This window comes from Amblyomma mixtum, chromosome 5 (genome assembly GCF_055824585.1).
Source record: "Amblyomma mixtum isolate Tamu chromosome 5, ASM5582458v1, whole genome shotgun sequence".
Taxonomy (NCBI): Eukaryota; Metazoa; Arthropoda; class Arachnida; order Ixodida; family Ixodidae; genus Amblyomma; species Amblyomma mixtum.
In genome coordinates, this window is record NC_143016.1 from 159,015,813 (window position 1) to 159,031,603 (window position 15,791).

The 15,791-nt window shown below is 53.3% G+C and overlaps 1 protein-coding gene across 1 annotated transcript in view; it reads left to right on the plus strand.

Annotated features, from left to right (window-relative positions):
- The window catches only part of LOC149344282 (uncharacterized), a 527,027-nt gene that overhangs the window by 378,110 nt on the left and 133,126 nt on the right, over nt 1–15,791 (plus strand). Inside the window, exons 7-10 of the mRNA XM_089547199.1 lie at nt 1,318–1,517; nt 3,726–3,947; nt 6,039–6,967; nt 15,378–15,632. Of these exons, the coding sequence (XP_089403325.1) occupies nt 1,318–1,517; nt 3,726–3,947; nt 6,039–6,967; nt 15,378–15,632 (1,606 nt within the window). The remainder of the gene's footprint in view (nt 1–1,317; nt 1,518–3,725; nt 3,948–6,038; nt 6,968–15,377; nt 15,633–15,791) is intronic.

The window sequence follows — 15,791 nt, forward strand, 5'->3', positions numbered from 1 at the left end:
TTTTTCTAAGTATCGTACCGCTGCTACATGCCCGCCTTTCACTGATTATTTCCGTCGCGTCCAACAAAGAATGTTCGGATTCTTTAAAAAGAAAGCGCATATGTATACTTGTTTGTTTTGTAATAATAGTATTATGTGTGTTCTAACGAGTCACAGCGGCGCCGAGTCTATCAGGAACGCTGTAGTGGTGGACTCCAGATTAGCGTAGACCAGCTGGGATTCCTCAAAGTGCACTCACATCGCACAGCACACACGCATTTTTGCATTTCGTCGCTATTAAAAATGCGACCTCGCCGCCGGTATCGAACTCGCGGCCTTGACATTAGCAGCCGAGCACCACAGCCACTGAGCCATCGTGAGGGGTCTTATTCATTATCTGCTACCTGAGACAAGGAATGCCTCAGAAAGTAAATGTTGCACAACGTGATTGGGCCATTGCGCCTATGCTTCACATATTTATGCTCGACACAAAGAAAAGGAAACCATTCTCACTCAGTGCTTTACGAGTTAAAGCTGTGCTAACCATTCGAGTAAAGCTGTACGTAAGCATGTGAAAGGGGGATACTATAAAATCTAACATTTCAACTCAATCTGGCGTAAAATACTTTATAATTGCCAAAAGCATATTGTGGAAACGCCAATTAGCTTCTTTCCTAGACACGAGACTTCTTCCAGTTTTTTGTTGAACTGGATGCCATTTCGACTGGATGCCCTTTTCTCACTCCATAGCGCCGACAGCTTTCGCTGGGTAAATCTACGCGCTGGCATATGCCATTTGGTCTGAAAAAAAGAAGAAAAAAGTATGCCGTGTTGCACAAAATGTGCGGCTGAACCGAGTCCCGAACCGGTTCGGAACGGTTCCTTTCAATCGTTCCGGTTCGGGTTCAGTTCCAAGATGGCGAAAAAAATTCGGGTTCGGTTCGGTTCCTTGTTCCGGGCAAAAATTCGGGTTCGGTTCCGGTTTCGGGTTCAGGTTCGGTTCCGGTTCGACACCCTGATTGATACTGACTTTAAGTGGTTCAAACTCACTTCGCGCATTTGGACTGATCCCTTCTCAATTAAAATGACTGTGCCTCGATCTTCCCCCAACCCACCCGACCGCGGCGACCGCATTTCGATGGAGTACGCGCGTAGTATGAGAAGCACCCATGTACGCAGGTTTTTTTTTTTTTTTTTTTGACGTTATAGAAGCCTAGGTGGTCGCAGTCAAACCGAAGCCCTTCGCTGTGCTCAGTGCAGCGTAGCTCATTGCCTGCACTGGTATCCAAAAATACATTGATGCGAATGGCGTAATTCAATCTTCTTCCGCCCGCGCAGGTTCGGGAATTCAAGGCGTCGGCAGTGGCCTTCGGAGAGAGCAGCGTGTTCAGAGTCTCTGTCTCCGGCAGCGCTCCCCTGTCCGTGCGAATCACCTTCCACGACGGCGTCCAGAGGCGCTGGGTCACACGCCACCAGTCGCGAACATTCCGCTTCAGCCGCCTTTACTCCCAGACCGGCTCCTACCACGTGACGCTCAAGTGAGTGTGCGAGTTACCACCTCCTGCGACGCTTTAATACTAGTCATATCTAGCACAACGCGTGACTTCATCGCCGCTGAGCGGCGCTACTTTCACTGGCTGCATCTCCTGCACGGCTAAAATCCGCCTTTTTCACGAGATGTGGCGCCCTCTAGGGAGTGGCGAAAATTCGTCTGCTACTGGTTGGAAACAAATGCGCGTAGCAAACGAGGTTCCACCAGCTGTGCCAGCGAAATGGCGAGTGTGTACTTGATAGTTGCCGCCGTCTGTCACATGCGCCTGTCGCTAACGTGAACGGCGTGTACGCAGTAGGAGTTGGCACTTTGTTTTCGACCAGCGGAGCAGGAGGGGGAGACGCGCGCATGCGCGGAGCGGCCCTGAAAAAAAAAAAAAAAGGCGGATTATCTGCACTATTAAATTACCATAACTCTGAAATATTATACGCTTCAAATTTATCGCGAGGAACCTTGCGATTGGGCTTCCGTCGCATTTGATTGGCAACCGGTTCTGGTCTGTTATCTTAGACTCGAAGCCAAGGTTATTTTCTCATTTGTTCATTTATTTTGCCCCATGTGGAAGAGAGCTTCTTTTTCGCACACCACTAATAAAAAAATACCTCTGGCTGCGTGTTTTTGCTTGCTTACCTAACGTAATTTTATGCCCCCTTTCACACTTATACGCTTTATGCAACTGAAGCATGCACCTTTAGAACCTACTTCTGTAGCCCTGTTCACACACTTCTTAACGCGTGTTTGCTATCCTTTCGGTCAGTCCCTGTACAGATCGGGATCCATAAGCATGTAAGTATTCCTAAAAGCCCGCGTGCTGTGCGATGCCAGTGCATGTTAAAGAACCCCAGGTGGTCGAAATTTCCGGAGCCCTTCACTACGGCATCCTTCATAGCCTGAGTTGCTTTGGGACGTCAAAACCCCCATAAACCATAAACATTTCTTTAAATCTTACGTCTGTGTGCTACTTACAGTCTAAAACAGGGAGCCAAGGCATCCGCGACTATTGTAGACACGGATCCTTTCCCTCGCACTCGCCTGTTTCGCACTTAAGATTACGGGTAATTATCTATTGGCATCCACCCAAGCACAGTGATACGGCTACAAGCGAAAACTATACAGCTTCTACAGAAACTTCGTAGTTAAAGAAACATTCGTTCTGGTCCGGGGTTCGAACCCGGGACCACCGCTTCACCGGAGAAGTCTCTCTACCAGGAGGAATCCTGCGATTGCTGTCGAGCGTCGTTCCGGTAAGAGTGGCGTTTTCGCGGTCCGAGTGCATAGGTACTGCATGTCACATGCTGCTGCGTGGCTCGCTGTACTTGCAGCACCTTTCGACGTGTTGTACAAGCAAGAGTGGCACGGACCAAGAAAGAGCTAGCCTGCTTACATATAAAAGCAGTCACCTCCTTACCCGTCTCCCCTGCAGGCGCTGCCGGAAAGCGGCGTGCCAGTGCAGTCTAACTGAAGCTCCCGTGGTACTTGCGTGCACCGCTTTTGCTTCTTACAGTGCACGCTGTAAACAAGAGTTAGCCTATGTAGGAGTAAGCTGTCCTCTACCGCACTCCCGCCTAAGCCCTGGGATAGATTGCTGTCACTAAAGATATGCAATACTTCCGGTTGGCAACAGATATACATTCCCTCTTCGAAATATGCTAAGTTCTAGCAGATACGAACATTTTTACCGAGGTTTCAATATCCTCTGATGCTAACTTCAAGACCACCGGTGCCGCGTTCAAAAGTGTCCTCCCATTGTTAACTGCATCAAGTTACTAAGCTTTGCTTTAGGGGGCCATTGATACCACCCCATTTATCTTTTAGATCAATAAAGTTCTCCAACAGCAGTGGTAATATGCTTCCGTTGCCCAGAGTAAGTGTTCCTTATGCTTAGTGATCGAAATCTACTCCAGGACTTGGGCAGGATACCCTGCCCCTAAAAAAGGAGTGCGCTAGAGGACAACTTACCTCCTTTTGACTCCTATATAGGCTTTCTCGTGTTTAGAGTGCCTAGTTTTGAATTCGATGGCTCGGATTGGTCTGGTCTCGCTGTCCTGAAACCACAGTTACGTTTTGAATTGTTAGATTCGGCAGAGCTTGCCACTTTATTGAGTCAGGTGGGCTACTCTTCATTACCGCGAACTTTAGGGAGGACACATCATTTTGAGCTTCCGTTAGGTGAAATGTCCGTCCCCTGCTGCAGCTGCTCCAACCGTGCCGGCGCTGTGACCCGTTTCGCTGTGGCCGTCGTGGAAGAGCCGGTCTCGTGTCTGAGCGTGACGGTGCGCAAGCCCGCGTCCTCTCCCGTGGTGCCACTCGGGCAAGCCGTGGAGCTTGAAGCCAAGCTTGTCTCTGGCTCGGGGCTCACTTTTCTCTGGCGGCTGACGGAAAACGGCTCCGAGGTGGAGCCTGGTTTTGTGGAAACGTAAGTCCCCTTGTTTCCTCGGCGAGTTCAAAAGATTTGCGCCGCATATACCGTTTCATTCTCGCTGGTATCTCTGCTGTGCACATATGATGCTTGGGTTTCATTGATTAAAAGGTAGCCACAGCTGCCTGAGCGGTAAACCGTGACCTAAGACTGCGCCGTGACATAGAATAAGGTCGTAGGCCTCTGTGCGTACCTAGTTTCTGCCGTTTCCTCGCCAGGATATTAGCACTTACGGGGCATCCCCAATTCATCCTGTGTAAATAGACAGGACTGGGCAAGCGTTAAAGCAGGGAAGAACCATGCGTCAAAAAGACATTTAATGTGCAGGAACCAAACGAAAAGGCGTATTAAATGACAAGTAGGGCGATATCAACAGTTATCTTGGCTAGACTGTTAAAGCGGCAGAGAAGTTTTACTCATATTTGAATTTGCTTACTACCCGAAATAGTCATGTCATGGATGGTATAATTAGATGCCTGGAAGAACTGCCAATGCGAGTGGTAACAGAATAAAAGAAAATGAGATTCTTAGAGTCAGTTCAAAGAGAAAAGCAACATCTCAGGGTCAGATAACCGCAGATTTATTGAAGAATGGCGGCAGTATTACGATATAAAAGATTTCAAACTCGTACAATAGATGGTGTCACTTCATCGTCGCACACCGGTTTACCGGACCCCTCCTGCGCATGCGCAGTGGCATTGTTGGGGTCAGGGGGAGCCACTGCGCGTGCACGGGGAGGGTCCGGTAAACCGGTGTGCGTCTACGCTGGTACTTCCCCGCTATGCTAAAAGCCTACATTAGGCGTCTTTATCATACCGGAGACGCACTAGCGGATACGAGTACCGATTTACCGGACCCTCCCCCTGCACGCGCAGTGGCTCCCCCTGAACCCAACAATGCCACTGCGCATGCGCAGGAGGGGTCCGGTAAACCGGTGTGCGACTCCAATAGTGCGTCTCCGGTATGGTAAAAACGTCTTTTATTACTCTTTTAGCATAGCAGAGACGTACTAGCGCATACTATTTTACCGGACGTGAGCATGCGCAGTGGCTGTCCGCCTGGCGTCGCCATTGCCGCTGCACGTGCTCACGATAAAAGCCTGCACTGCTGAGCTCAGCACACCATTCTGTGGAACCTTTACCTCGGGAAACAAAAATATAACCGTGGGTTTGGGAACAAACGCGAGTCGATGATATTATAGCAGCACTGAAGATAAAAAACTACCTCTCGGCGGGATGCGCAATGCACCGCAGACATAAGGAATGTTGCTTTGGGATGACAGATGGTTTCGAAAAGAAGAAACCGGCAGCCTGGAGCGGCCGAAAGGTAGATTTGCTTGGGCTGCGGCTAACGCATAACTTGACAGCATCAGGAGGGGCTTTTATTCTGCAGAGGACGCAATCCGTCTGATATTGGTCATGGCGATCATTGTCGAGCTATACCGGGCTGCTAGTGCGAATGCTAGCAGTTGTTAGGAACATAAGTGAGTCTCGTTTTTTCGGACAACGAGTAATTGTGAAGTACATACCTGATGTTTCAATAAATTGCCCGTAATAAAAGGATAATTCAAAAGAGGGAGGGAGAGTTCGAGTGAAAAAATGTTCTTCGTGTCGTTCCCAATTTATACCGGCTTGCTTCATATTTTATTTGCTACATTAAGGAACAGGGTGAGTGGTAGAACGGGCAAGTGATACATCGGTGGAGGTTTGCGTTCGATGATGCTGAACCTCAAGGGTTGGTGAAGGCGTCCTACCAAAATTATGCACATCCCTACCTTACCGTAAATGCCGTCGATGAGAGTGACTGGACTTCAGCCGCACGTTATATGAACGACCCCTGTGAACAGAAATGCCCACTATTGTTTGTTCTTACGTTTGCCAGCGGCTGTAACCGCCGAAGTATATAGTACAGCGATGCAGAGAGTTGTGCCGAGTGCAAGGTTAAGAACTATATACGCCATATCACGGGGCTCAAAATCATGCCGCAGGAGCGATTTCGTAACTTGTTCTTGCCGCTCCGCCCGTCAGTGTGGGCTGATAATGCGCTTCATTTGAAAGACAGTAATTTTCGAAGTTCTTTCTCCCGCAGCCGAGGCAGAACCAGCATTGCGAGACACCAGTTCAGCGCTCCAGGAACGTACAACGTCAGCGTCTTCGTCAGCAACGGCCTGGCGTCGCACAGCGGAGGTTCCCTCGTCGCCTATTTGGAGCAAGCGTTGCGAGTGGTGGAAGCCATAGACGGCCTGCATGCCGACGTCATCAACGGCAGCCACGTGATATTGCTAGAACCCTGCGAAAATTACAGTGACGTCGAAGAAGGAGATTCCAACGCCAACGCTGTGAAGCCGCCCGTAAAGCCCACCGCTGCCCCTCATCAAGGAGACGGTGAGCCCTGTCTCGAAGGATGTGGCGGCGAAGAAGGACCGATGGGGCTGGGGAGTATAGAGAACGCTCATTATGAGGGTATTCAAGCCGAGCAAGAGGACCGCACAGTGAATCATATACCTGCGTCCGCACCTCCCATCACGACATCACCCGTGACCATGAATGATCGTGATTCGAGGCCGCCGGCTGCGTCACTTGCGAAACTGCAAGAGGACGCCGGAGCTGGTCATACTGTGGCTGCAGCGATCAGAGCAGCACACCTGCCCACGGACGTCCACGCATCTCGCCAGGTGGACCAAAGAGGTGAAGCAGGAGAAGCGGCGCGTGGGAGCGGCGATGCTCGTCCCCTGCCGTCATCCACTCGAGGAAGAGGCCCGTCGATATCGAACCGCGAAGCCGTCGTGTCACCGCACCGGCGGCGACAACAGAGTGAGCTGCCGCAGCCGCGCGAGTGTCATCGCTCCAGCCGCGTACAGTTCAGCAGCCACGTTGCCAGGGGCTCGGACGTGGTGTTTGTCTTCCATTTCGGCGACGGCAGCAGTCAGCGCGTCGAGCCGTCTGCCCCCGCGGTGTCCGGGGGATCGATGACACTGCCCGCTGCTTCGGCCGTCGTGACCCATCACTACGAGCGAGGTGAGTGGTGCCCCCCTCTCTCTCTCTCTCTCTCTGACTTGGCTACAGCGGAAGGCACAGTGCGGGGAGAGGAGGCCATGAGTGGAGTGGACGGGGGGAGGGGTCCTGTGACCTTTCGCGATTTGTTTTGTCCCGGACTGGGGACAGTGGCTTAACGGTGGAGGGTAACGATTCCGATCACGTTCCGCATTCTTTTTCCGACGGTGTGGCCTACCAGTGGCGGTGACCGTGGCGGTCTTCGGGGAGCCAAGTGGGCGTGACCCGGCTGCAACTTTATGTGTTCGCTGGGTAGTAGTTTTGCACCGCACGATGTGTTTTTACATTTTCGCGGTAGCGCGCACGTTGCGAAGCATTTACTTTCGCCTGGTTGACTGAACTGAGCAGGCCTTAGCTGTGAGAGGACTAGGAATCCTTCTGGCCTGTCATACCCAACACTTCTGGACAAAAGAATTTTTGAGCGAAAACCTGACAGGACTCTGGCATTGTATTCAATTTAATCTGAATTAAATTAAAGTAAAGATCCACAGGTTCTTCCGTCTTCCTTATTGCACCAGCGGTGCCCCGCCAGAGACGGGTTGGTTTCAACTCGAAGACTGAAGCTCTTCGCACCAGCGGTGCCCCGTCAGAGACGGTCTCTCGATGAATAGAGCCGCAGGGATGAAAAAGGCAATGACTGGAGATTTATATACAAATATGTACAATAGATACAAGTTAAGACACTTGAGACAAATTAACGGCACAAAGACAAACAACAAAAAGGCGGATCTGGCTAATACTAGGGGAGGCTCCTAACTCGGCGTTGCCGAAGATGCGTTGCATCTCACCTTAGCCCAGAACCCTGCTTCCAGCTCCGGGGCCCGGTTTTAAAGCCCTAAAGGCCCGGCCCACATTTCGTAGCTTCCAATCATATTGTGCTCTCAACATGATTGGTTCTTCAAGAGCCTGGCCAGCCCTCCAGCTGCCATAAAGTAGAGCACTCTCTCCATCACAAAATAAAAACACACAAATAGACATCCGTGCCAGCACGTGTGCGAATCAGTACCGCGGGTGGGGGGACACCCGTATACCTGCCGGCGCGTTCGCGAGCGGCCGCGTTCCAAGAAAGGAGACGCTTCGCTTTGAGCACCCCCAGCCGCGTTCCGATGACCCCCGCGAACGCTACCGAACCCTTACACGCCCTTCCCAAGATTCTACAAAGGGCTCAAATGCCACTTTTAGAATTCTAACAAAGGGATCGGTACCGGTCACAAAACCACCCTGTGGGTGACATACCGCAGCTACACAAACACTGGCACGAACAAAACCAAAAACAAAAAAAATGCACACGGGCATCACACAACATTACGCAAAATGCACACTTAAATACACACAGTGGCATGCCTGCCGTGCGCCGTAACACAGCGTCCAAGTTGGTGCGTTGCACCCAGTTCACCAGCATGCACACCCGCGTCCTGCTCGACACACACACACCGACACTCGCAACTGGAGCGTTCAGTAGCACTGATACGGGCCACGTGAGCCTCCTTAGTCGCACCGAGCGTCCCTGTGCGCGTTCGAGCCCACACGTGCCTCATTCGACACGATTAACACCTAATGGCCACTATGCTCGTCAGGCTGGTGCCACAGCGGGGCGTGAACTGAAAAGACGGTGCCCTCCAGGATCAAAAACGTCCTGGTCATCGATAGGTGAAAATCTCTGACCATGCGACGCACTTGAGAGCACCCTCTCTCCGGCGCACCAGTACGACACGCGTGGTGCGTAAAGAGCATAGCCCCTGGCCCGTTCAAATATAGCAGTACAGTCAGTCTCGCTACACTTGATATGCCGACCTCTAGCACGGAACATACTGTTCCTCGCGTCGACTTTCAGCGTGAAAGCCACGCACCTGCCTCCTGCCACTCCACCTCGCCCGGGGCCATCTGCACCTTTACTGCACGAGCAAACTTTGAAACCGCCGCTCCGTGCTTGATCAGCGCCCGTTGGCCCCGTGGCATAGTCTGACTCCGAGGCTCCATGAGCTCCCTGACAGTCACTTGACCCGGGCTTGCCTTGCGGCAAGTCGCCACTCATTTCCGGGTCCTCAACTGACCTGGTCGGGCACACACCGGGTGCGTTCAACTGCGCGGCGTTGTGCCCGGTCGGCCCAACAGGCCCACCTCCGCTCTTTGCCTCGGATGAAGGGCTCTTGCCACCAGAAACGCTACGGGGCACTTCATGCTCCATACCCGACACAGTGTGCGGTTGCGGCAACGCCAGATTTTCACTGGCTGTTACTAGCTCCGCGTCAGAGGTCACAATCTTAGAGCCTACAGGAATTCCACCGCTGTCCTGTTTGTTATCGGACACCTTGGTCACGATTGGCTCTAGATCACTAGAATTGGGCTGCTCCTGTTCTTTGCTAGCCGCCCGCGGTGGCGGAAAAGCTGTGGTATTTCCGCGTCCTTCAGGAATCCTGTTTTCACTTCCTGAACCTTTCGCGGCGTTTCCTAAGAAAGATGCGTTCCCGCATACCGGCTGATTGCTTTCAGCGTCCTCACTGCTTTTTCCCCGACCTGTGCATGACAAGCATAATCCTTTGTCTTCCAGCACAGGCTGCCTCACCTCTCGGGACTCGGAGCAGTTCTCCCTGGTTGGTTCACTAGCTTTCCTGGACGCCTTGAGCTCAGCGAGCTCCAGCGCTAGCTGCTGGCGCTTTGCTTCTAATTCATCCAAGACGCACTTAACATCCTGAGGTTTCTCCTCGCACAGCGGCGCCTTTCCTCTATTCACTTTCGCAAGTTCAGCCTGAAAGTACGCTAAGCGCGCCTTTGCTAATTCCACTTGGTACCTCACATCGAGTGAGGGCAGGCTTGGATAGCTCTCCATACCGCCTTCTGTACTCCTCAACTGTCCTACCGGCTCGAACACAGGGACGTGAACAATGCGACCAAGGAAACTCACGGTTTCGATGCGTCGATCCGCATTGCCAGCTCCTTGGCGTCGGAGTACACCGCCACTTTCCCCGGACGCTGCGATGAGCTGTCGCACGCCGCTGCTCCGCCGCCGGTGACCGTCAAGTTGTCGACGCGCTGCTTTTCTGGACCGTATGCAGTCCCGCGTCGCTGGACTTCTGCCGTGGTCCTTGCGTCCTTGCCGCCGTGTCTCCGCAGGTCCGTTCACGAACGCTGACCTGTCGCCTTGTCGTCACCTTTCTCCCTGCCTTGTCTTCTTCCTGCGCCGTCTTCCGATGGCCGCAGGATCCTGTCGACTGCGCCAGTAAAGATCCACAGGTTCTTCCGTCTTCCTTATTGCACCAGCGGTGCCCCGCCAGAGACGGGTTGGTTTCAACTCGAAGACTGAAGCTCTTCGCACCAGCGGTGCCCCGTCAGAGACGGTCTCTCGATGAATAGAGCCGCAGGGATGAAAAAGGCAATGACTGGAGATTTATATACAAATATGTACAATAGATACAAGTTAAGACACTTGAGACAAATTAACGGCACAAAGACAAACAACAAAAAGGCGGATCTGGCTAATACTAGGGGAGGCCCCTAACTCGGCGTTGCCGAAGATGCGTTGCATCTCACCTTAGCCCAGAACCCTGCTTCCAGCTCCGGGGCCCGGTTTTAAAGCCCTAAAGGCCCGGCCCACATTTCGTAGCTTCCAATCATATTGTGCTCTCAACATGATTGGTTCTTCAAGAGCCTGGCCAGCCCTCCAGCTGCCATAAAGTAGAGCACTCTCTCCATCACAAAATAAAAACAAACAAATAGACATCCGTGCCAGCACGTGTGCGAATCAGTACCGCGGGTGGGGGGACACCCGTATACCTGCCGGCGCGTTCGCGAGCGGCCGCGTTCCAAGAAAGGAGACGCTTCGCTTTGAGCACCCCCAGCCGCGTTCCGATGACCCCCGCGAACGCTACCGAACCCTTACAATTAACATTGTTTAAATTGAATTGATTTGGATAAACTTAATTATTTCCCGCTTAATTAATTACGGCTGCCGCTGTAGGGTCCACGGTAGAATGCAACGTTGTACGGATAAAGCAAAGTTACACGGCTTGCGCTGTATAAGCTGTATAAGCTTGCGCTGTATAAGTCTGGGGAGGTAGATCACATCCGAGAAGTCGCAGGCAGGATTTCCCAATCTGCAGAGCAAGTCCCGCGGCGCCACTCAGCCGCCTCTTGCCCTGTCCTCTAATGTCCGCGTCGGTTAGCACTCACAACCATGTTTATGCCTTCTGCTTATTCTCAATGATGTCGCCGTGTGGTTCATAACCAGAGGCCAACTTCAATCAGCTTTCTGCTGCTTTGAATCTTTTTTTTTTTCAGTACATGAGATGATTTACTAAACGATGTTCGTCGCTTCTGTGGCCAAGCTTGTCGACCCTCGACCGGGCACTCCGTCCTTGCGAAGCAAACCCCAGAGTCCAACTAGAGCGAGTGGGCGAAGCAAGCTGCACGTTTTCCCTTTTTGTCGAGTCGGGCACGTCTCCGCGGCGTAACAGTCGAGCACCTAGTACTCTTCCCTGAGTCGCGTATGAGCTGCGCATCGTCTCGGTGCCCGGCAGCGTCGTGGGCGTTCTCGGCGGTACGGCCCGTTGTTAGAGAGACGACGCGGCGGCATTAGCGCCGACGTCCCCCGAGTGGCCGAGGAGTGATTGCCTCTCCCGCGCGTACCGTCCTTCTACACACAGCGCCTGCTAGGTGGGCGCCCATCGCTCTTGGAGCGCGCCGCCAAGAGGGACCGCTCGCATGGCCGGCAGCGGCGGCGCGCTGCTCATCGTTACGGCGCGCTCTCATTGCCCGAGTCGCCGAGGGTGCCCCCTTCCGTCCTAAACGGATGGCTCTCGCGTGCCCATTTGGCGGTAATGCGGCGGCGACCGAGCCCCTCCTCCTCCTTTGGCCGGCGGCCTTCGAGAGGTCGCGGTTTTCCGGACGCCGCGAACGGAACCAAAAGAACTTGGGCGCGCTCTCTACCCTCGTTCATCGGTGATATGCGTCGAGGGCGACCCCTTGGGACTCCTTGGTCGGCCGAGCGGCGCCTCTCGCGACCTTTCTTTCTCTTTTCTGCCCCATAAACGAAAGCGTGCAAAACGCTCTGTCGTTTGTAGCTGCCTTCTGTCTGGGACGTTATCTGACGTTGGGGCAACGACGAGGGTCCAGTGAGAGTGAACGGAGCCCAAGAAGACGGTGCAAAGGAGGTGGCAAGGGCAGGAAGCAACGTCACCGGCAAAGCGTTTCTGGTGCTCTTTAATGGCTCTTTCCCCGGCAGTCGCGTCGGTGCGCTTTCTTTAGGCGTTTCTTATTAGGCGGGAAGGATTACGATTGTACGTGCTTGAGACTCCGTCACGACCTCTTCGTGGCTGTCCCTGGGCGGGTCTGCGGTCGTTTGTATTTACGGGCCCGAGAGAGAGAGCATCGACCGAGTGTGCGATTGTTCGTCGGACGCGGATCGTCGTCATAATACGGGCGCTGCGCTTACATTTGCCGCCTCCACCTCGCCCTCCTCGGTTCCCTTTTGCACGTGGTGCTCCTCCCAGCGCGGCAGCTCTTTGTTCCCGTGAGGACCGCGGAGTCGGCGATGGAGGAGTAATGGTCTCCGTCTCTCGATTGGCCGTTATGATTTATATCGCTCCCACTGAGTGCTGCCGCTCTATGCCCGCCAGTTAGGGTCCGCCTGCGCCTTCGTCATCACTTTCGCACTTCCTTTGTGTTTGGGCTGGTCGCTGCTGTGACCATTTTGTTCCCCTCGTTCGGTGCTTGCACTGAACGAGCACGTGCCCTCCTCTAGCTGCGGGTTCCCGGCATTATTCAACTCCGGACGAACCTTTGTGGACTCTAGGATGTTTGGCTTCAAGGCTGGCTCGGACACTGTGTCTTCGAGCTGAGTTTGTTTATTTGGACGGCCCATCCATCGTTTATTAAATAGATTCGGGAGTGTACAGAGACACGCCCTAGGGCTTAGGCGTCAAGAATCGGCGCAGAAGCGCCGAGGCGGGATCTGGGCTGTCGGCTTTGACCGACGTCACGCCCGACTCGCTTTGACAGGAAGGATAACTCCTTGCTGTGGCGGAGCTGCTAGTTGTCCTCGCCATTGTCGATCTCCGCACAAGCGCATTATCGTTGTTCTTCTGGGGGCTCTGTGGACATTACTCGTAGCGTTTCTGGCACTTGGGCTGACGAATCGCTCGTAGTTCTCGCTCACTACCATTTTGAAGAGTGCCAGTGCGAGATCGGGGGCTCGTAAATCCACTGCTTTGTTGTGCGACTGCGAACGTAGGTCAGGTCGTGGTTTACGTAAAGCTGCCGTTTTGTAGCGAACGCTAGGGACCTACACTGGGGTCTATGAGCTTTTTAACGCGAAGGGAGCTCCACTCGCACAAAATCCGGCGTCGTCGTCGGAGTCGTTGACCGTGAGCGAAAAAATTGGCAGTGGTTTAGCTCCGGTTAAACCTGGAGGATTGCGAAAGCAGCGAGGAGAGAGAGAGAGGCGATGGAGAGCACGTGGCGGCGGCCCCGGCACGCTAGCTATGCGCTGCTACTGCGCATGCGCAACTGGCGAGCGCTGCGGCGGCACCTCTGAGTCACCCGCGCAGCGACGGCGGCGGCACGCCAGCTGTGCGCCGTGTGACGTCACTGTTCCTCGCGCATGCGCCGTATGGCCTGTCGTCAGCTCCGCGAAATGGCTCGGCGACTAGCGTAGTGTTGCTTTCGCAACAAACACAACGAAAAATCCCCAGGGATGCAACGTAGGAGGCAGGTGGGCCACCTAGGACACGTGACCTTGTCGCGTCATCACAATCTTCTTCCCTCCGGATCGTAGTCAGACTGACCACCGTGGCGGGTGGCAATTAAATTAATGATTAGTCGCGAGAGGTCGCTCGGGAAGGGTAACCTGGTTCGCACAAGTTCCACTGCTGGCAGCGCCTTCCATCGGAGGGCAGTGACCTGTGCGAGGAGTGGCATGAGGACTCCCAATGGTCTGTGAATGCAAAGTCGAGAATGTCCAGTGCCACATATAATGACATTAACTTATTAACGCTATCGCGTCAGGCCCTTAAGGTGGAGCTGATGTGTCCCCTCCATTTTTTTAGCCCGTTTTTACTCCTTTTGAAAAGAGTGCGAATCGTGAAGTCTTAAAGAATGACTCAGGACAACTCCATTCAGTTATTGTTTTGATCAGTAAAAATTGATTCTGTGGCTCTTTCCGCCAGTGTTAACATTTGTAAGGCAGCAGAAGACGTATTTATTGCCTAGAAAAGAAGAAAAAGCACACACACAGCTGCAGGTGTTACCAATAGAAGCGACCCCAGTGCCCATGCTTGAAAAAAAAAAACGTTGGGGGCCTCCTTAACCGCATTCTTAAAAAAATGCTGCAATATTTAGGCGGTTGTCTGCTATGGTGCTTACTATGAGCGTGCAATGATCTCTTTGCGATTTTTCCTTCGAAACTCTGCTTGGAACCGGTTCCATTGCCCTTATACGGTATGCATAAGTGTTCACCTTTTAAAATGTTCCAGTACTTTTTATTCGATTATCATATGCGATTAAGCTAATCCGACCTACTTATCCACTTTAATCCGCTAATGGGCCTACTTGCGAATTTTTGGGGGTCTTTAGGAATTTTTCGATTTTTCAAATTCCGCATTTTGGGGCCCCCTCGTTTTCAACTTTGGTGGTGCCCTATGATTGGCCTATTAGTGGTCATGTGGTGTTGATGATGTCACGACCCTCTCAATCGTATTCATATCGCGGAGAGACCTTATGCCCCTACTGCCGCAATGCGCCACTGGCCCGGCAGGTGGCTCCTGTAAGGCTTACGCTCTGCGTCACTGTGGGCAGGTGGCGACTGCACTGAATTTAGCAACGGTGGGCAGTTTGCTCGCAATGCGATGGGCAAGCTACCACTTTCTACGGTGGGTAGGTTGTGATGACGTCACAAAATGACATGACCTCTCTTGACTAGACGGGGAATGTCGCTGGGAATTTCAAATTTTGCGGTGTTCGCTGATTGGTCAGTCTGGGCCACGTGATCTCGATGACGTTACGGAGAAGCCGGAAATTTTTTTGAGATGCAGCCCAAATGCTATCGCATTAAAAACCAAAACAAAACTGCAACGGTCGCGAGATGAAGAGTCGGGCGCGTCGTAGACATGTACGCAGCTCACACGAGTCGAGGCGCGCCGAACCGCCACTTGTTCTCCATGTCCCTGTGGCTCGAGACAGCCTCGCGAATGCGTCCCGCCGAAGTCGACAGGCTACACACAAACGCACACACACCCGTTTAGCGCCGGCGAAGTGGGGGGCGGCGGAGTCTCTGTCTATGCCTGTTCCACCAGTGCCCACACCCTTTGTGGTGGTGCCGTGGTCGATGCAAAGCGAGTTAGCGGCGCCGCAGAGATGATGTCCCGCCGCCGCCGCGCAGGAGGACGTTACTCGGTGTCGGTGACGGCCAGCAACCCGCTGGGCAACGTGACCAGGCTCATCGATCGGCCCGTGTACGTGGGCAGCCCCGCCGAGGGCCTGGCGCTCGAGCCCCGCGACTACGCCGTGGTGGTCGCCGGCCGGCCGGCCTCGGTCCGGGCCACGCTGCGACGAGGCGCCCCGGACGCCGGCATCGCCTGGCAGCTGCGCTCGGCCGCCGGCGCGACGCTGCTACGACTGCGCGCCGCGGGCACAGGTGAGTGTTTCCAATGCCGGGAATTTGTGTAAAGCTTACCCTCTCCAGATGAATTCCCTCGACACAAGTGTCTTGACGGGGAAACCGCTTCCCAGCGAGGAGTCTTTCTACCCTTATAAAAATGGTCTATAGGCAGTCTATAGACTTCTTATTGACTCT